The 19495-nt window shown below is 35.9% G+C and overlaps 13 protein-coding genes and 2 non-coding genes across 15 annotated transcripts; 8 read left to right on the forward strand and 7 right to left on the reverse strand. All coding sequences in view use genetic code 12, as the record gives it.

Moving 5' to 3' along the window:
* Positions 1-127: 127 nt before the first annotated feature.
* DEHA2G09196g (DEHA2G09196p) lies at positions 128-527 on the forward strand (the record flags this gene model as incomplete). The annotated part of the gene is made up of 2 exons (XM_461947.1): positions 128-199; positions 285-527. The coding sequence occupies 2 exons, from the start codon at positions 128-130 to the stop codon at positions 525-527; spliced, it is 315 nt and encodes a 104-aa protein (XP_461947.1).
* A 433-nt stretch (positions 528-960) lies between these two features.
* Positions 961-3219, forward strand: DEHA2G09218g (DEHA2G09218p; the record flags this gene model as incomplete). The annotated part of the gene is made up of 1 exon (XM_461948.1): positions 961-3219. One exon carries the CDS (start codon positions 961-963, stop codon positions 3217-3219), a length of 2259 nt encoding a protein of 752 aa, XP_461948.2.
* Positions 3220-3286: 67 nt separating this feature from the next.
* DEHA2G09240g (DEHA2G09240p) lies at positions 3287-4789 on the forward strand (the record flags this gene model as incomplete). The annotated part of the gene is made up of 1 exon (XM_461949.2): positions 3287-4789. The coding sequence occupies one exon, from the start codon at positions 3287-3289 to the stop codon at positions 4787-4789; it is 1503 nt and encodes a 500-aa protein (XP_461949.2).
* Positions 4790-4968: 179 nt separating this feature from the next.
* Positions 4969-5289, reverse strand: DEHA2G09262g (DEHA2G09262p; the record flags this gene model as incomplete). The annotated part of the gene is made up of 1 exon (XM_461950.1): positions 4969-5289. The coding sequence occupies one exon, from the start codon at positions 5287-5289 to the stop codon at positions 4969-4971; it is 321 nt and encodes a 106-aa protein (XP_461950.1).
* A 118-nt stretch (positions 5290-5407) lies between these two features.
* On the reverse strand, positions 5408-5533 carry DEHA2G09284g (DEHA2G09284p; the record flags this gene model as incomplete). Its single annotated transcript, XM_461951.1, has 1 exon — positions 5408-5533. One exon carries the CDS (start codon positions 5531-5533, stop codon positions 5408-5410), a length of 126 nt encoding a protein of 41 aa, XP_461951.2.
* Position 5534: 1 nt separating this feature from the next.
* DEHA2G09306g (DEHA2G09306p) lies at positions 5535-6036 on the forward strand (the record flags this gene model as incomplete). The annotated part of the gene is made up of 2 exons (XM_461952.1): positions 5535-5636; positions 5692-6036. 2 exons carry the CDS (start codon positions 5535-5537, stop codon positions 6034-6036), a joined length of 447 nt encoding a protein of 148 aa, XP_461952.1.
* Positions 6037-6137: 101 nt separating this feature from the next.
* Positions 6138-7647, reverse strand: DEHA2G09328g (DEHA2G09328p; the record flags this gene model as incomplete). The annotated part of the gene is made up of 2 exons (XM_002770555.1): positions 6138-7579; positions 7632-7647. The coding sequence occupies 2 exons, from the start codon at positions 7645-7647 to the stop codon at positions 6138-6140; spliced, it is 1458 nt and encodes a 485-aa protein (XP_002770601.1).
* A 274-nt stretch (positions 7648-7921) lies between these two features.
* DEHA2G09350r lies at positions 7922-8011 on the reverse strand. The gene is given in 2 exon segments: positions 7922-7958; positions 7973-8011. It is a non-coding gene; the product is annotated as a tRNA-Tyr (tRNA).
* Positions 8012-8192: 181 nt separating this feature from the next.
* On the reverse strand, positions 8193-9929 carry DEHA2G09372g (DEHA2G09372p; the record flags this gene model as incomplete). Its single annotated transcript, XM_461954.1, has 1 exon — positions 8193-9929. One exon carries the CDS (start codon positions 9927-9929, stop codon positions 8193-8195), a length of 1737 nt encoding a protein of 578 aa, XP_461954.2.
* A 359-nt stretch (positions 9930-10288) lies between these two features.
* Positions 10289-12085, forward strand: DEHA2G09394g (DEHA2G09394p; the record flags this gene model as incomplete). Its single annotated transcript, XM_002770556.1, has 1 exon — positions 10289-12085. One exon carries the CDS (start codon positions 10289-10291, stop codon positions 12083-12085), a length of 1797 nt encoding a protein of 598 aa, XP_002770602.1.
* Positions 12086-12246: 161 nt separating this feature from the next.
* DEHA2G09416g (DEHA2G09416p) lies at positions 12247-13251 on the forward strand (the record flags this gene model as incomplete). The annotated part of the gene is made up of 1 exon (XM_002770557.1): positions 12247-13251. One exon carries the CDS (start codon positions 12247-12249, stop codon positions 13249-13251), a length of 1005 nt encoding a protein of 334 aa, XP_002770603.1.
* Positions 13252-13493: 242 nt separating this feature from the next.
* Positions 13494-15182, forward strand: DEHA2G09438g (DEHA2G09438p; the record flags this gene model as incomplete). The annotated part of the gene is made up of 1 exon (XM_461957.1): positions 13494-15182. One exon carries the CDS (start codon positions 13494-13496, stop codon positions 15180-15182), a length of 1689 nt encoding a protein of 562 aa, XP_461957.1.
* An 89-nt stretch (positions 15183-15271) lies between these two features.
* Positions 15272-15379, reverse strand: DEHA2G09460r. Its single transcript has 2 exons — positions 15343-15379; positions 15272-15308 (listed from the first exon to the last, which is right to left on the reverse strand). It is a non-coding gene; the product is annotated as a tRNA-Pro (tRNA).
* A 97-nt stretch (positions 15380-15476) lies between these two features.
* On the forward strand, positions 15477-18515 carry DEHA2G09482g (DEHA2G09482p; the record flags this gene model as incomplete). The annotated part of the gene is made up of 1 exon (XM_461958.2): positions 15477-18515. The coding sequence occupies one exon, from the start codon at positions 15477-15479 to the stop codon at positions 18513-18515; it is 3039 nt and encodes a 1012-aa protein (XP_461958.2).
* Positions 18516-18578: 63 nt separating this feature from the next.
* On the reverse strand, positions 18579-19193 carry DEHA2G09504g (DEHA2G09504p; the record flags this gene model as incomplete). The annotated part of the gene is made up of 1 exon (XM_461959.1): positions 18579-19193. One exon carries the CDS (start codon positions 19191-19193, stop codon positions 18579-18581), a length of 615 nt encoding a protein of 204 aa, XP_461959.1.
* Between the last annotated feature and the right edge of the window lie 302 nt (positions 19194-19495).

Below are 19495 nucleotides of genomic sequence, written 5' to 3' on the forward strand. Positions count from 1 at the left end.
GTGATCGGTTCGGGTCCATAGCAAGTTCCACAGACTGGTCCTAATTAAATCGTGGATTATAAATACAACATATCATTCCTAATATATGATTTCTAGTGTATTTAGACGTTATATAACTACAACAAGAATGGTCTCTCAACATACTACCGACAAGGTTCAACAATTGATTAAAACTAAGCCAGTTTTCATCGCTTCAAAGGTATGTACTTCGGATGAATGAAAAACGCCACCGGTCGATAGATAAAATCATACGGGAACTGAACATAGATTACTAACATTAAAAGTCCTACTGTCCATACTGTGCTAAGACTAAGAATACCATTTCGTCCATCACTAAGGATGCTTACATCATTGAATTAGATGAAGTGGAAGATGGTAGTGAAATTCAAGAAGCTTTATACGAATTAACTGGACAAAAGACCGTTCCAAATGTTTTCATTGGAGGTGAACACATTGGTGGTAACTCTGATGTTCAAGAATTGAGTTCCGGTGATAAATTGGAAAGCAAGATCAAGGCTGTCTTATAAATGCTATGAAATACTAAGATTTATTTAGACTTTTTTTAAATATATATATATGATTTCGGCTACTATTATACGTCAGTGTCTGATTACCGTTCATGTTATGATTATTAGTACAATCTAGTAATTAAGCCTATAACTATGTAGTTTATTTCGAAAATTTAAAACTATGCTCCCACAGTAACCCTTGCTTATGAGGACCGGATATCACCAAGTATTTGCTTGAGTAATAACTCCTGTCAGTTATAGAGAGCTTATCATGATCTTACTATCAATTTTGTCAGTTTTAGGCATTATATCCACCTATTTGTACCTATTGCCATCATATACAAAATCTAACGTGCGCGAACCCATATTGCAGTGATTGAAAAATTTCGGTAAAGATTTTAGAGTAGGATAAAGTGAATTTACTGATACTAGGTACTCAATATAGGTCAAAATGTCTAATATCGGCTTACAAATTCGTCAGTCAGTCCCTTCTATCGATCCTGTTGTGGCAGATTACGCAGTGGGTTATATCCAGCATGTTTCACAATCGACTGAAGATAGTGTTTCTGCTCAGCAGGTTGATATTGACAATGAAATGGAATTTATAAAAGAATTGTTGATTAATGCTGGTGGTTCAGATGACAAAGTTTCACAGTTGGCTAAGACTGTATCTGAACAATTAACTACAAAATTGAAGGAAAATATGGCAAAGTTAGAAGTTACTGGTGATACTTCTAGAAGATTGTTGGACGTTAACTTGTTACGTCAAAATAATTCAAAGAGAGATATTAACTCTTCATTAGCATTATTAAATGCAAGTAATGACATTGAGCATACTGGTAGAAAGATGGAGACTAGAGTGGATAAGAAAAAGTTGGAAAAACAGGAAAGGAAGATTGCCAAAAAGGTGGCCAAGAGAAATAACAAATTTGTCCAATATGAAGCTTCTAAGTTAATTAACGAAAAGAACGATGAAGATTATGATTCCTTTTTCCTTGAAATTAATCCTCTTGATTTCGGTTCGAGTGCAGGGAAATCAAAAGATATTAAGCTTGATAACTTCGATTTATATGTTGGTGATGGTCAAAGAATCTTGAGTGAGTCTTCATTGACTTTGGCTTACGGTAGGAGATATGGTTTGGTTGGTCAAAATGGTATCGGTAAATCTACATTATTGAAAGCATTATCAAGAAGAGAATTAAACGTTCCGAAGCACATTACCATCTTACATGTGGAACAAGAAATTAGAGGTGATGATACTTCGGCATTACAGAGTGTTTTAGATGCTGATGTTTGGCGTAAGAGTTTGTTACAAGAGGAAGCGAAAATTTCCGAAAGAATTAGTGAAATTGAAAAGTTAAGAACCAAATTCGATGAAGAATCAAATGAAGTTATAAAATTAGACAATGAAAGAGAAGATTTGGATAGGCACTTGCAGGACGTTAATGAAAAATTATATGAAATGGAATCCGATAAAGCTGAAAGTAGAGCTGCGGCGATTTTATATGGTCTTGGTTTTACTAAAGAAACGCAACATTTGGCAACGAAGTTATTCTCTGGTGGTTGGAGAATGAGATTGTCATTAGCAAGAGCCTTATTCTGTGAGCCTGATTTATTGTTATTAGATGAACCCTCTAATATGTTGGATGTTCCATCTATTACTTACTTGGCGAAATATTTACAGAACTATAAATCAACAGTGTTGGTAGTTTCGCATGACAGAGCATTCTTAAATGAAGTGGCTACCGATATCATTCATCAACATTCAGAAAGGTTAGATTATTATAGAGGATCCAATTTCGATTCTTTCTACGCATCGAAAGAAGAAAGAATTAAGAACCAACGTCGTGAATATGAAAATCAAATGGCATACCGTCAACACTTGCAAGCATTTATTGATAAATTCAGATATAATGCGGCTAAGTCTTCTGAAGCACAATCACGTATTAAGAAGTTGGAGAAATTACCAATCTTAGAGGCTCCAGAAGATGATAAGGTAGTGACATTCAAATTCCCAGATCCAGATAATATATCACCTCCTATTTTGAGAATGGAAGATGTTACGTTTGGATATAATCCTTCTAAGATTTTGTTGAAGAACGTTGATTTAGATGTGCAAATGGACTCTCGTATTGCGTTCTGTGGTGGTAACGGTACTGGTAAGACTACGTTATTGAAGTTATTAATGGAAAATTTGACTCCAACAAGTGGGTTCGTTTCAAGGAATGGAAGATTGAGAATTGGTTATTTTGCTCAACATCATGTTGATGCGATGGATTTGACTCTTTCAGCTGTCCTGTGGATGTCGCAGACTTTCCCTGGTAAATCAGATGAAGAATACAGACGTCACTTGGGTTCGTTTGGTATTACTGGTTCATTAGGTTTACAAAAAATGGAATTGTTGTCTGGGGGTCAGAAGTCCAGAGTTGCATTTGCAGCTTTATGTTTAAACCAACCTCATATCTTAATTTTGGATGAACCTTCTAATCACTTGGATACTCAAGGTTTAGATGCCTTAGCTGATGCGTTGCTTCAATTCAAGGGTGGTGTCTTAATGGTTTCGCACGATGTCTCTATCATTGATAGAGTGTGTAATGAAATCTGGGTCAGTGAAGACCAAACAGTAAAGAGATTCCCTGGTAATATTAATGATTACAAGAAACACATTTTGGCTTCTGCTGATGCAGCTGGTGTTGTTAGTAAGCATTGATCACAACTCATTCTATTGCATAGTACATATATATATATATATATTCATTATAATACCACTAATACCAATGCAACTGTATTATAGATTTCGTTATCTCTCAATTGTACTGTCTCCTGCGTATTTTATCTTTAGTTGCACCAAAATCAAAAAGATTGCGATTGATGTACAATTACTACTATACAAGCATATAAACTGTCAACATATTATGGTAACTAGTCTATTTTCGTTCAAAGCGAAGGTTGGTATAGGTCTATTTTTGTCATATACCTCATTCGAGGTTTACATGCATCTAAGAACGAAACAGATTATATCGCAAAGGAAACAGGAATATGAAAAGTTCAGTAATTCCTTGGATACAAATTCTATAGATAAAGATGTTGATTTTAGCAAATTCAAGTCGGCTACGGTTGCTGGTATGTTTGTTAATCCGTTTGATGAATATAGGCCTCAGACTGCATTTGAATTCCTACTTGTTCGAATCATGGAAGTGTTCGAAAGTCTTTATGGAAATCTGATTGAATTGCATAGGAAAGTAACCGAAGAAGGTGCTAGTGATGTCGAAGGAGTGTTGCAGTCATATAAACCTGATCTAGAATTAATCAGACAAAACTCTATATTATTTCAAGAATGCATAAGTAGAAATAATTTCAAGAACTTAACAAGTACATATAATGGATGGCTTAATGTTTTTCCCACAAAATCACTACCACCTTTAGGGCACCAAATGATATTCACTTGGTTAGGACAATCCTGCTCATTAGTGCAAATTTCTGGTATAAACTTCTTAACAGACCCAATTTTAAGTAAGCATCTAATAGCTGAGTCTTTCGGCCCGAAGAGATTAATGGAATCTTCAATGTCTTTTGAAGATATCAAATACGCTACCAATAACAACATTAACTTTACATTGGTATCGCATGATCATCCAGACCATTTAGAAATGAATGTTGTTAGGAAAATTGGCAATTCAACTACTTGGATCTTGCCATTGGGGTTAAAAAAGAAGTTTGCCAGAAATGGCATATATAACGTTATTGAAATGGATTGGTGGGATTCCGTACCATTAAATCAGTACATAAGTAATGAAGCTAATTTGACAGATAATTATGAGGTTGTATGTGTCCCAGCTATGCATTGGTCTGGGAGGTACATTTTTGACTCGAATACCACGTTATGGTGTTCATATATAATCAAACGTAACGGAGAAGCATTATTATATCATGCGGGTGATACGGGTTATCTGAAGGAACTATTTAAAATTATCGGTGCAAAGTACTCTCCAATAAATTTGTCTTTATTGCCTATAGGACAATACTGTCCGTCATGGCATCAGAAACCTAGACATATTTCGCCACAAGAGTCACTACAAATCTGTGAATGCGTCTCTTCAAAATTCATGATGGGAATCCATTGGGGGACTTTCAAGCTTAGTAGTGAACCTATCCTAGAGCCAAAGCATTTATTAGAACAATATGCTGCCATTATGGGGAAATCTGACAGCTATAGAGCACCACACTTAGGACTAACTTACGTTTACGATTTAGAAAAAAAAAGCATTGAAGAACGCTGATATATATACAAATCCTTACATGATTTATCGGTATTTATTACCTATTATTATAACATACAAGAAAGCTAAAAACTGACATTCTTCTCGAATTGTATTTACATCTTTTTCAATTTTCACCTCTTTCAATTTTTCTCCGTACCAATGCAGTTTCCTATTATACAGCCAGCTGACACCGGCATCTATTCATTTCTGTAAATAGCTCTCAATTTAGCTTGTTGCGAGTGCATCATGGCTCTTTGGTATGCTTGGAAATCTGCGTCCGATCTGATCACAGATCCAATAGACATAAACAAACCAAATGTACCGACTGAACCCATGATATATTGACCTAATGTTCTCATCACACCATTTGGTCCAGCACCATTTTGTAAGATAGAAAACCCTCCAAATAAGACACCAACACAGACTCCCACAGTGGAACCCATTATGGCACCCATTTTGAATTTTTCAAAGTTTGACGGTTGCTGAGCAGCATATTGATATTGTTGAACAGGTGGCATTATTACGAGATATTATTCACGATGTATCCGTATCAATTTATAGGCGGAATTCTGATAACTTAAGTAATTAGTTTCGTAGTTCGACTACTCTTTCAATCAGGAGTAAGTAAATTTTTTATCAACACATTTTTGGTAAATCGTGCACGACCTTCCAGCCAACTATGATCAGCGTAAAAACCATGGAATTATTATGGGTTGAACAGCAATTTAAGTAAAGCTTAACGTTAACAGCATAAATTATCATAATGGGTTCATCAGCTTCTAAACCAGAGACTAAAGTCTTCACTCCATCAACACCAATTGATTTCAGTGCATCATTTTTGTCCCAGTTGGAAAACTCGTCGGAAGTGAGTATTTATCCATATACAGCTTAGATTTAAAGTAAAATACTAACCTTAATAGTCTGATTATTCTCGTGCCCAATACACTGAAAAATATATTCAGGATAGAGTTGCTGCAGAATTAAGGAAACTAGAACAAGAAACAGTCAAAAACTTCCAATCAGTAACAAATGATTCATTAATTCAAGACAACAAGCCGGGGTTATCAGTCAATGCATCGAATGAAAAGCTCGAAAAATTAACCAAGATCTTAGAAGAGAATGTTAAGTTGGCCAAGGTTGAAGTCAGCAAAGATGTGCAAGAAGCCAGAGGAGAAGTTATCAAATGTTTGAAGGATAATAAGGGAAAAAGCTTGAACTGCTGGGACGAAGTTGAAGCTTTCACAAAATTAATTAAAGAATTATAGTTATTTATTAGAAAAATAAAAAAAAGAGTATAAAGTTAGACATGCAAGTATGACTATTTATAAGAATGTAACGATAATAATACTGTAAGTTTCTAGTAAATTTATAATCCTACGCCCTTATATACTAAAATCAAAGCACTGTCGCTTTCCCCACCACCGGCTAAGGTTTCGATTTTTTCTCTAGTAACCGAGCTCACCTTATCATCATTAAACTTCCACCATTTATTTCCATCCAAGTCGTTTTGATCTTTAACAAACGATTGATAATGGCCTGAATCGGCTGAAGAACCACTGTGGGTGATGATCGCACTAAGCTCATAAACTGACGAGGGGTTTTCGGTCGTTTCCTCCAAGTTAACGTTCGAAGGTAATACTTGTTTCAAATCATCGTTGAATTTAGACTTGATTGAAAGCAACTTCATATTTTCCTCTTCTTGCTGTTCAATTGGGTTCGAGGTAGATTCATTCTTGGCTTTCTTAAAATCACGAATCATATCCAAGTTCTCCTTCTCAACCTTTCTGATTTTGTCTCTTATTGACACTTTTTCTTCCTTTATTGATTCATCTAACATATCGGCAACATCTAATTCAAATGGGAATTGTACTCTCCTTAAAATCTTCGATTTCTTTTGTGTATCTCTCCTCCAGAAGAATCTAACAAAATGAACCGTTAAGAATTTTGGTAATCTAGTAATGGTTCTGCGTAATTCATACTCAGTATTAGATTGTAATGTGTCATTATACTTTTCTATAGATTCTTTTAAACCATCTAAAATCCCATCCTTTAAGAAATTTGTTTTAATATTTATGTGACAATTGAGCTTAAAAGCATCTTCGTAATCAATTTTAGGAGTTTCTTCTGGTAATGCTAAACATTTCTGTTCCGTTTTGAATGATAATCTGAAAAGATCACCAACCTTCAATGTTTGGCCCAAGGCGTTCAAAATTTGAGAAAATGCCTCCTCTGCATCTTGCTGCTTAAAAAAGCCTCTCTCTTGTTCAGCAAATTGAGGATATACATTTCTAAAAAGTGTCAAAAATAACATTGGGTTAACACTTTCATGTTTCTTCAACATCTGTTGAAACACACCTTTTAATGAAACGGTTAACGACTCGGTAGGAGTTCTGTTTACCCCGTTTGTTGATTCAAATTTACTTAATCTGTCAGTCACCTCATTGATCTGAAATAAAGTTTGCAACGAAGAATTCAAGTAACAAGTGTTCCCTAAGTTCACTAACCCAGATGGCTCCATTCCGACCTTATTCAATTGGTTTTGGTTCAAATCCTCTATAAACACATGCTTTTCTGCTGGTTTAGATGGCAAACCCTTGTCCGGAGTTCCTAAAACCATAATTGGTTGTTTCAAATTTAAGTTCAAAGATGATACGGTAGCATCATCGTTTAGCTTACCCCCCTTGATCAAAATCTTTTGTCTTTCGACTGGAATATTTGTCAATTCATGAATCCTCTCTTTGAACTTTAATCCAGTATCATTCGATTCAAGCTCAATATCGTATAATTTCCCGGCATTCTTAATAGAAACTAATAATGGTTAGTATTCAATCATCTAATTAACAACATTACGTATACTTACTATTAAAGGTCGACATTTTTATGCTACAATTGGGTATTCAAAATGTAATGTTGTGGCAAAAACATGTTTTATGTCTGTCTCTTGGGTAGTGTGAGCATCAATTATCGATTTAGGCCCTTTTTGGATATCAACCCGTAAGGAACTCATATTAGATTCAAGTTGACGGTGAACTATCAGTCTCCTCGTAAGCATGGATATAAATTTCTTATGGTACTATAGTTTTTACCGAAAGTGGGTCTCTTATGGGTCCTTGACAATATAAATGATATCCCAAAAAAAATAATAGCCAATCTCCCGGGGGTGAGTCGAACACCCGATCTCAAGATTACTTTGAGGTACTCATTACAGTCTCGCGCCTTAGCCAGCTTGGCCACCGAGAGGAATTGGATAATAAGTTTTTTTGACCTCTCGCTCATATGTTGTATTGGCATAATAGTACATCAAAATCATCAAAACTAATTATTACTTTAAAGTTTCGAAAACACGTTTTATTAATAACTATTAAATATAAGCTAAATTTGAAGATTAAGACAATAAATATTATAATTTAGTTTAAAAAAATTATAACGAATTCACAAGGTTATATCCTAAAGTACAAATACCTGTAAAACCGGTCCAGAAAGACCATAATGGATTTGGACCATTATAGCTGACGTCTCCAGTTCTACTGAACCAAACATTACCATTATGTCTGCTCATGGAACTTTGGATAAGCTTATCTTTCTTGTCATTGAATGGAGGATATCTTGCAGCCAAAGCAAAATCGTTAAATAAAGGTTGTTCCATGGTAGTTCTTTCGTGAGTAAATGCACGGAAAGAATAATAACCATGATAAGCACCTTGGCCAGATGCACCAACACCACCAATTGGAGCATTGGTTAAACTAAAGTGCATCAAGACATCATTAACTACCGCACCACCAGATCTAATCGAAGTCAAAATTTGATCAACTTGAGGGTTCTTTCTGGAAGTAGAGCCACTAGTAAAGATATACTGAGCCAAAGGAAAATCATGATTTTGTACAACTTCAGCAGTAGCTACTGATAAATCAGTGTAAGTTAAAATTGGTAACAATGGTCCAAATAATTCGGCCTTCATAGTAGAATCATCCCATGAACAGTTATCAATAATTGTTGGCGAGAAAAACCTAGATGATTCATCCCTTAAACCTCCAACAACAACATCACCCTTAGTATCATCGAGGACTCTACTTAAATTAGCAAAAGCCCTGTCGTGAATCAAATGAGTATAATTCCTGTCATCCTTGTTCAAAGAACCGTAGAACTCTTCTTCGACTACTTTAACCATAGCTTTAACTAATTTATCTTTAATTGAAGCATGGGCCAAAACATAGTCAACTGCGACACATGTTTGACCACAATTGGTAAATCTACCCCAGACAATTCTTCTGGCAATTGTTGGGAGATCTTTGCCTTTGACATCGTCTAAAACAAAACAAGGAGACTTACCACCTAATTCCAATAATACTGGAGTCAAAGTCTCAGCTGCCTTCTTAGCGATTATAGTCCCGACCATAGTACTACCGGTATACATGATCTTGTCGTACTTTTGTTCCAAAGCCTTTGTTGTTTCAGGAATAGCACCGTTGATGGCGTAGAATATATCATCATCTAATGCATTCGAGACAATCTCACAGAAAAGCTTGGAAAAGTGAGGTGTCAGTTCACTAGGCTTGAACACAACCACATTTCCCCCAGCAAGGGCTGCAACAATCGACGAAAGCGAAAGCAAAAATGGGTAGTTGAAAGGAGAGATAACCAACACCGTTCCCAATGGGACCCTCTCGATGTAGACAGGCGTCGCCAGCATCGAAACTGGCAAATCGGTTACCTTTTCTGGTTGGATCCATTTGTGCAAGCTCGACATAACGTGCAACAACTCGCTGAGTCCCCCCGTAATTTCCAAATTCTTGGTTTCTGACGCCAGTCTATAGAAATCCTTGTACAAAGCATCACAAAGAGGATCAACGTTATCCTTCACCGCAAAGTAAAGGTTTCTCAATTGATTCAACCTATACTGAATCGAATGCGTCTTCCTAGTCTTGTGGAATGATTCCGTCAAACGGGCAACTCGAACTGGAATCTCATCCAATGGTGTGTATTGCAACACACCTTCGTCCTCAACTTTTCCCTTACTACCTTTAGCTGCTGCTGTTGCGACTGGGCCTTCATGTTCCAATTTATTCTTAACGTTACCCGAGGTCTTAGTTTTGCCGTTAACCTGCTGCGACTCAACATTTACTCCTGTTCCTTTTCTTTCTTTACTACTTGGTGCCATTATTATACTGTTTCTTATATTATATCAGTGATTTATGTAGCTTTCTTTTACACGCCACCACTTCTACGGAAATTCTATTCTTTATATATTCTCTCCACAGGCTCTTCACATGTATATTGCGGACTTAATGCTCGTGATTTTGGTATCACCAAATTGGGCGTGTATAATACAATTTGTTTTTGTTAGGGAAAATTCTAGACGGGTGGTCTGTGTAAGCTTATCTATACAATAGGTTAACTGATCTATATAAGTTATTAAAGTTAATATATCGAATATAATTGAGCAGGTTAATTGCTAAGGCGCAGAAAGGTTATATAATCGACGTATTATATTAATTGAGCTACATATAATACATTTTTATGTATTATCAATGGACCTTGTTGGATACCAGTATAATATTGCAAAAACATAGAATGTCATTTGAAAACAGAAATTTAGAAGAGAATGGGGGTGCAAATAAGGTGATAAGTCCAAGGCCACAGAAGGCGGTTGGTACGGGGACGCATATATCGAAGAGTGGTGGTAGGGGAGATATGACCAGAGTAGGAAAAGAGGGTAAAGATAGTCGAGAAAACAAGTCAGTATTGAGAGTAGAACCAGCGACTAATTTGAAATCGTGTTTGATGCCTAGCAGTGATGGATCCAGGCCACAGCTGTCTCAAAGTAGTGGTAATGGGGGTGAAATGCGCCTGGGAGCTGTATGTGTTGGGCAGCACGCCCATGCGTCGTTTGCAGAACCAGAGGACGATATTAGTCCCAATAGACACGGTTTATTGTCTTTGAATAGTATGGGAACGGTCTCGACATCGCTTGATGAGAATGTAGCGCATTCACATATGCCAAATATGAATTTCAATTGTGAAGCCCCGAAGAGTACGTCTCCACCGTTCACGCAGGGGCAGCACGAATATTTTAGTCCGCCACCCATGTCTAGAATGAATTCCTTGCGGTATTCGGGACAAAACGATAAGAAAATCATCGAGTCTATGAGACAGTCGAAGACGACGAGTCCGTCACCCATCAGTTCGCCAAATCCAGATATTAAAACGTCAGAGACTCCCGAACAGAAAGTTAAGGACAAATTGCATTTATTGATTGGTATCACAGGATGTATCTCAGTTAACAAGAATATTTTCTTGATAATCGAAAAATTGTTTAACATGTACACACCGGAGAAATTAGAAATTCAAGTAGTATTAACAAAGGCCGCTGAATGGTTCTTGTCTGAAAAATTGCATAAATTCGACGCTATGGGCGTCAAAGTGTGGTTTCATGATGATACATTCAAATATTTCCTCACCAATAAAATCACAAGTAACCCGAGCAAACCGTTAGTCAAGTTAACTCCCAGCTTATTAAGTCAATACATCTTAAGTTACGATCTACAAAAATGGACCGACGTTTTATTGATCGCACCATTGTCTGCCAATACGATGGCTAAATTAATTAATGGATTGTCTGATAACCTCTTGACAGATTTACTTCACACATGGCCTATTCCTCAAATAAATTACCCACAACAACAGCAAAAGTCTGCCAATCAGCAACACGATAACACGGTATTATCGAATAATTTACTAGCCCCTAAGCCAATAGTAGCCGCGTTGGCATTGACCAGCTCTATGTATGCGCACCCGATCACAAAGAGACAGTTGTCACTTTTGCAAGAATCCTACCCTAATATGAGTATATTGAAACCAGTGGAAAAGTATGTTGACATTGATGGTAACATATCAATGGGTGGAATGCGGTCTTGGACCGAGGTTGTGGACTTTGTTCTGAAAAAATTAGGTGAACCAACTAAGAATGAAGATGAAGAAGGTGACGACAATGATGACGATGACGACGACGATGATGATGATGATGATGATGATGATGATGATGATGATGATGATGATGATGATGATGATGATGATGATGATGATGATGATGACGGTGATGATGATGATTCTGGATTTACAGTCGATAAGAAGGAGCATAATATGCGTCATAATCTACGTGACAGCAAGAAGGATCATATCAAACCTGAGAAACCTATAGAGTCATCCGACAAAAAGGTTTCAAATAAAGAGCTAAAGGAGCATGAAAAACTAGCTCTTCAAAATGCCATTAAGAATTCTGGTTTAGGTGTTAATCAATCTAGTATAAATAATTAGTAATGTCTCATGTATAGTATTTATGTATCATATTTATTGTATATTTTGTAGGAGCGTTTAATTTTGTGGAGTAAAATGAATGATCTTCGGGAATGAGAATTGAAAGCAGTGAAGAATACGTATAAACCATTGAATACTAATAGAAGGAGTTATATCGAAGTATGAAGGCATTCCAGTTTGATCCTGCTACGTACTCTAAGAAAGATATCTTCATTGGTGGTATCTCAACTTATTTATATAATACTGAAGCTTTAATTCCTTATGTTGAGAAATTCAATGAAAGTGTCAAGCATCATGACAATAATGTCAGCAGGAATCAATTCAATGAGTTACCTGTAAATGTCGTTTATTTGCTTCACCAAAGATGTGGTGATTATAAATTTACTGAGTCAATTGCGTATACTATATTAAAGCAATACTACGAAAAGAAGGAACAGAAAGTGCCGTTAATTTGCGTTACCTTTGATAACAGAAATCACGGTGCAAGAAAGGTTGATGATCTGAAAAACTCGTCTTGGAAGTCAGGCAATGACACACATGCGTTAGATATGATTTCCATGATCGACGGTATAATAGACGATACTAAATTGATCATGACTTATTTGCCAAGCTACTTGAATTTAGAATATCATTTATGCGACCATGCTAAAGTTCATCATAATACTACTATCAAATTCTCCAATATTTTAAGTGGTTATTCTTTAGGTGGACATACCGTTATTCGTTTCGCTAACAAATATCCAGACTTGGTTGATATAATTAATCCGGTGGTTGGGTGTAATGATTTGTCTTCGTTATTGATCAACAGACTTTTTAATTCCGAACTCGATTCTCCTAACTTTGACAAGCGCTGGTTTTACTTTGATTATAATGAGTTAATGTTGACCGACGACCAGAAAAAATACATTTATCCGGAGGCGTTCCATAATTATATCTGTCAAGAAGATAGTGAAATATTCGACAATTTTCCATTTTCTAAGATTAAGATGTTCGCAAGTTTTGGTGAAAAGGATACTTTAGTTCCACCTCGTTTATCGAAGGTTTGGGTTGATTTTTACAACAATACAAATTCAACTACAGGCGTATTTATACAAGAGGACGTAGGACATGATGTTACACCTGAAATGGTTGATAAATTCACCTCTTGGCTAGTCGAACATACTTAAATCTGAAAAAAAAACGAAATTCAAGCTTTATTCGTGTTACAATATCAATTGTTTAAAATATTGTTTAGACTATATGAAGCAGTGAATATTACTACATATATGAATGTCTACGTTTCTTTCAATGTATAGTACAATATTCAATATAACGTTCCACTTTGATTTTGTGTAATATATAATAACCTAAATAGCATCATCTTTAATTACAAAGTTACATATGAAAGTATACAAACACACCTTGGAGCATGTTGAAAAACCAATCGAATTCTGTCCACGTAGATGGTTCTCATAATAATAGTTCGAACTATAACGATGAAGTGTCGTCAATAGCAAAATCTATAAGAAATGCAGATGAATCGGTTAATTTTATTACCTTCAATCAAGATGCATCTTGTATTGCACTTGGATTGAAGAATGGATATAAGATATTCAATTGTAAGCCAAATTTTGGCAAATGCTATCAATTTAAAAAGAATGAATCTATTGGAAAAATTGAAATGTTATACTGTACGTCATTGATTGCAATAGTCGGGTTGGGTGAAGAAGTAGGATCCTCACCAAGAAAGCTCAAGATCATAAATACCAGACGACAGTCAACCATATGTGAGCTAATATTCCCATCTACTATCTTGCAAGTTAAATTAAGCAAGTCTAGAATGATTATATTATTAGAGGAACAAATATATATATACGACGTGACGACCATGAAACTACTACACACTATTGAAACTAGTCCTAACGGCAATGGATTGTGTACATTATCTGCCGATAATTGTGATGGCAAGAATAATAGCTATTTGGCTTATCCATCGCCACCGAAAACGATTACTCATGACTCATTGTTGGTGAATGGGATAAATACCAATGGCGGGATGAATTCTATTCAAAATAATATACAGTCGGTAAGTAATAGCCCTAATCGAATCGGAGATGTTATTATATTCAATACCACCACGTTGCAACCGCTTTCAGTCATCGAAGCCCACAAATCTGCATTAGCCGCCATAACATTATCCACTGACGGCACTTTATTAGCTACAGCATCAGATAAAGGAACAATTGTACGAGTCTTTTCTGTGGCAACTGGTTTAAAATTATATCAGTTCAGAAGAGGTACGTATCCAACTAAAATATTCACACTTTCGTTCAGCTTCGATAATAAGTATGTTCTTGCGACCAGTTCAAGCGGAACTGTACATATTTTTAGGTTAGGTGAGGAGGAGTCATTAGAAAACAAACATAAGAGAAAGAGAAATTCAAAGAAATTGAAATTGAATCCAGAATATGAAACTATTACAGAAGAAAATGAAAACGAAATACAAAAAGATGACGCGGAAGACGACGATATAATTCAGGATGACGGTGATGACAGTGATGCAGACGATGATGATGACGAATCATTGGAGGTCATACCTAGCAAACATAGAAAATTGTCCCAAGATTCAAACAATTCATTTACTAGCTTTAATTCTGCTTTTAGCAATGACGACAACAAGGACAATAAATCGGAGCCCTTGATTGACCAAACTCGCTTGTCAGTAGCCCGTCTAATAAGACGATCCTCCCAAACTTTGGGTCGGAAAGCAGCGCAAAAAATGGGTGACTTCCTTCCAACAAGGTTTTCGTCCATTCTTGAACCCACCAGAAATTTTGCCTCTTTGAAAATCAACTCCGTTAGCAAAGACATCAAATCAATTGCTATTATAAACAATGAAGTACAAGAAGATTTAGTTCCTCAGGCATATTTAAATGCAAAAGAAAATAATCCTAGCCCTCCAAAAGATATCTCTGTGAATACTGCCAAGGATTTACTTCCATTAAATTTATTACATATTAATGTTGTCACATCCGAAGGCTACTTTTATACTTATGGTTTAGATCCAGATAGAGGTGGTGATTGTATATTATTACACCAATACTTCTTGTTAGATTAACGAATAAATAAATTAATTTGATATTTAGGTGTTTCTATTAATTTTATTGTTGCAATTTAGTGCAATATACAAAAAAGATAAAAATAATTGGGGCGAGCTGGGAATTGAACCCAGGGCCTCTCGCATGCTTGTAGTAATCAATTTAGTTTCCTAAACTGTCGCCCAAAGCGAGAATCATACCACTAGACCACACGCCCAAATTGTTGAAATTCTCTTTGACGCATCCAAACATACTACTTTAATATACTGAATCCTTCTCATGTGACCACACCATAGATAGAAAATTTCCTCTAGATGAGGTTAAAGAATCAAAATATTCTTTGTATTAGTAACATTACAGTATATAATAGTCCAAGAATGATTCAAGACAGAAAAAGACTTTCGAGTGGGCTTACTGTAACATCGAAAGTATTTGTTCGATCGAGAAACGGTGGAGCTACAAAAATTGTAAGAGAACATTATTTGAGAAACGATATTCCATGCTACTCTAAGCTATGCAACAAATGTCAACTTGATTTGAAACCAGATTCACATGGACAGTTACCGCAATTCATCTTATCTGAGGAGCCACAGAAGCTCGGTAAGGGACAACGTCATTATATCGTTTTAGATACCAACATTATATTGCATGCTATTGATTTGTTAGAGAATAATGAGTGTTTTTTTGATGTGGTAATTCCACAAACTGTGTTGGATGAAGTTAAGAATAGATCGTTTCCTATTTATCAGAGGATAAGGTCATTGGTTAAGTCTGAGGAGAAGAGATTTGTGGTTTTTCATAATGAATTCTGTGAATCTACGTACGTAAATCGTGAAAAAAATGAGTCTATAAATGATCGTAATGATAGAGCAATTCGAAAATTCTGTTCGTGGTTCAAAGGTCATCTTAATGAAGATAACTCGAAGATTCCAATCAGTATTGTCTTGATATGTAACGATAAGGATAATCGTGAGAAGGCTAAGAAGGAGGGCACTGATGCAAGAGCGTTGGCTGAATATATTGAAGCATTACCCAACGCAGATGACTTACGGGATTTGGTTCCAAACGAACATGAATCATTTGCGGGTTCCGAGACTATAAACGAAACTTCATTCCCAGAATATTATTCGACATCGAGAATTATGGGTGGTGTTAAAAATGGTACTTTATATCAAGGTATGCTTAACATATCCACTTACAATTTCTTGGAAGGAACTGTACAAGTTCCAGCTTTCAAGAAGCCATTATTAATTCTTGGAACAAAACAATTAAATAGAGCTTTCAATGGAGATTCTGTTATTGTCGAATTATTGCCAAAAGATAAATGGAGAGAACCATCTACAACGATTATTGAAGAGTCTAATATTGGGGTTAATGATAATGCTGATGATGAGGATGATGAAAATGATGTTGAAAATACAGGAATTATTCCAGATAAAGAACGTCAACTTTTGGCACAAGAAGCAATGAAAGTGACATCAGTGTCGAATGATGATGATAAACTGAAGAGACTTCAACCAACAGCCAAGGTTGTGGGTATAATGAGAAGATCGTGGAGATATTATGTTGGTCAGATTGCTCCATCATCTGTCTCTAAAGATCATGACACGGGAAATGTATCGAAGAATTGTTTTGTCATATTGATGGATAAGGTCTTACCTAAAATTAGGATCCGTACAAGAAAATCGAAAGAATTATTAGGTCAAAGAATTGTTATCGCAGTTGACTCATGGCCATCGACTTCGAAATACCCACAAGGACATTTCGTAAGAAGTTTAGGTGAAATTGAAAGTGCAGAAGCAGAAACAGAAGCTTTATTGTTAGAGCATGATGTTGAATATAGACCATTTTCTAAAAATGTGTTGGATTGTTTGCCAGAAGAGGGAACAAATTGGACTGTTCCACAGAATCTTGATAATGGTGATGAACAGTTAGCTAAAAGAAAGGATTTGAGAGATAAGTTGGTTTGTTCTATTGATCCACCAGGTTGTGTTGACATTGATGATGCATTGCATGCTCAGAAATTACCTAATGGAAATTATGAGGTTGGTGTTCATATTGCAGATGTTACTCATTTTGTTCGTCCAAATACTGCATTAGACAACGAAGGTGCTGCGAGAGGTACCTCAGTCTATTTGGTAGATAAGAGAATTGATATGTTACCAATGTTATTAGGTACAAATTTGTGTTCCTTAAGACCATTTGTCGAAAGATATGCTTTCTCGGTCATTTGGGAATTAGATGAAGACGCTAATATCGTGAACGTTAATTATATGAAATCTATTATAAAATCAAGGGAGGCATTCTCGTATGAACAAGCACAATTAAGAATCGATGACAAGTCTCAAACTGATGAATTAACGAAATCAATGAGAATCTTATTAAACTTATCTAAAAAGTTGAAGCAAAAAAGATTAGACGCGGGTGCATTGAACTTGGCTTCACCAGAAGTTAAAGTTCATATGGATAGCGAAACGTCGGATCCTGGTGAAGTTGAAATTAAGAAATTACTCGAAACTAATTCATTAGTTGAAGAGTTTATGTTGTTTGCAAATATATCTGTTGCAAGAAAAATCTTTGATGCGTATCCACAAACTGCAATGTTAAGAAGACATGCACCACCACCAGCTACTAATTTTGAGACTTTAAATGAAATGTTAAGAATTCGTAAAACAGGCATGTCAGTTTCGTTGGAATCATCTAAGTCTTTAGCTGACTCCTTGGACCGTTGCAATGATCCAAAAGATCCATACTTTAATACGTTGTTGCGTATTTTATCCACTAGATGTATGATGGCGGCAGAATATTTCCCATCGAGCTCGTATGGATACCCAGAATTTAGACATTATGGTTTAGCTGTTGATATCTATACCCATTTCACATCCCCAATTAGAAGGTACTGTGATGTGGTTGCTCATAGACAACTAGCAGGTGCAATTGGTTATGAAAACTTAGATTTAAGTCATAGAGATAAAAATAAGATGGAACTTATTGTTAAAAACATCAACAGACGTCATAGAAATGCTCAGTTTGCTGGAAGAGCAAGTATTGAATATTACGTTGGACAAGTCATGAGAAATAATGAGTCTACCCAGGAAGGTTACGTCATCAAATGTTTTAATAACGGTATTGTTGTTTTAGTTCCAAAGTTCGGGGTGGAAGGTTTAATCAAATTAGATATGCTAGGTGATGCAAATTCTGCAGAGTATAATGAAGATAAGTTTGAATTAACATTTACTGACTTCTCTGGAAAGAAGAGATGTGTCGGTGTTTTCGATAAAGTTACAGTTAACATTAAGTCAATTAAGGATGAAATTACTGGTAAAAGAAAGGCTCAATTGATGTTGCAATAACCAAACCTAAGTATATATATATATCTTTACATACAATAATAGAAAACCTTTTTAGAAGTTAACTTATTGCGAAATATGTTCGACAAGTTGTTCAATAGTAATCATTTTAATATTATGCGTCTTTGAGAATTTAGTACAATCATCTAATCTCATCATCAAACCATCTTCATCTCTCACCATTTCACAAATAACAGCTGCTGGTTGTAATCCTGCCAACTCGCATAATTGAACTCCAGCTTCAGTATGACCTCTTCTCTTCTTCAATAAGCCAGGTACTGCTCTTAATGGCAAAATATGGCCTGGTCTTATGAAGTCTACCGGCTTCGAATTTGGATCTGCCAATTTGGTAGAAGTCAAAGCTCTATCATGCGCAGATATACCCGTGGTCGTGCCATCAGCATAATCGCAAGTAACGGTGTAAGCAGTACCATGTCTGTCTGTTTCATTCGCCAACATTGGATGTAAGTTCAACGCATCTGCTCTTTCAGTAGATAATGGAACACACACATATCCAGATGAATAACGGACCAAAAATGCCATTTTTTCTTGTGTCATCAATTCGGCAGACATAATCAAGTCTCCTTCGTTTTCACGACTTTCGTCATCCATAACGATTAAATATTCTCCATTCTTGAACGCTTCAATAGCTTCTGGGATCGAAACGAATTTAGCAGACATGTTTACTAATACCTAAGAAAGTCTTAATCTGAGAGATATGGTTTATACAATATCTGTATTTTATATCGTTACCATGCAATATATAGGGCCTTATATAAAATTCGTTATTCTGAATCTCGCTGATTCATATTTCTGCTGATTTATTTTTCATCCCGCAGTCGGAATAAATTTTACTAATAATTAGAAGAATTTGGCTAATGAATTGAGCTGTCACTTCACTTTGCATTATTAGACAGGCATAGCCTTTGAATTTGACATGATAACAACAATAAGCCTAATTTTCGTATCTAATTTTATACGTT

The sequence above is a fragment of the Debaryomyces hansenii genome (assembly GCF_000006445.2).
Source record: "Debaryomyces hansenii CBS767 chromosome G complete sequence".
In the NCBI taxonomy this organism is placed as follows: domain Eukaryota; kingdom Fungi; phylum Ascomycota; class Pichiomycetes; order Serinales; family Debaryomycetaceae; genus Debaryomyces; species Debaryomyces hansenii.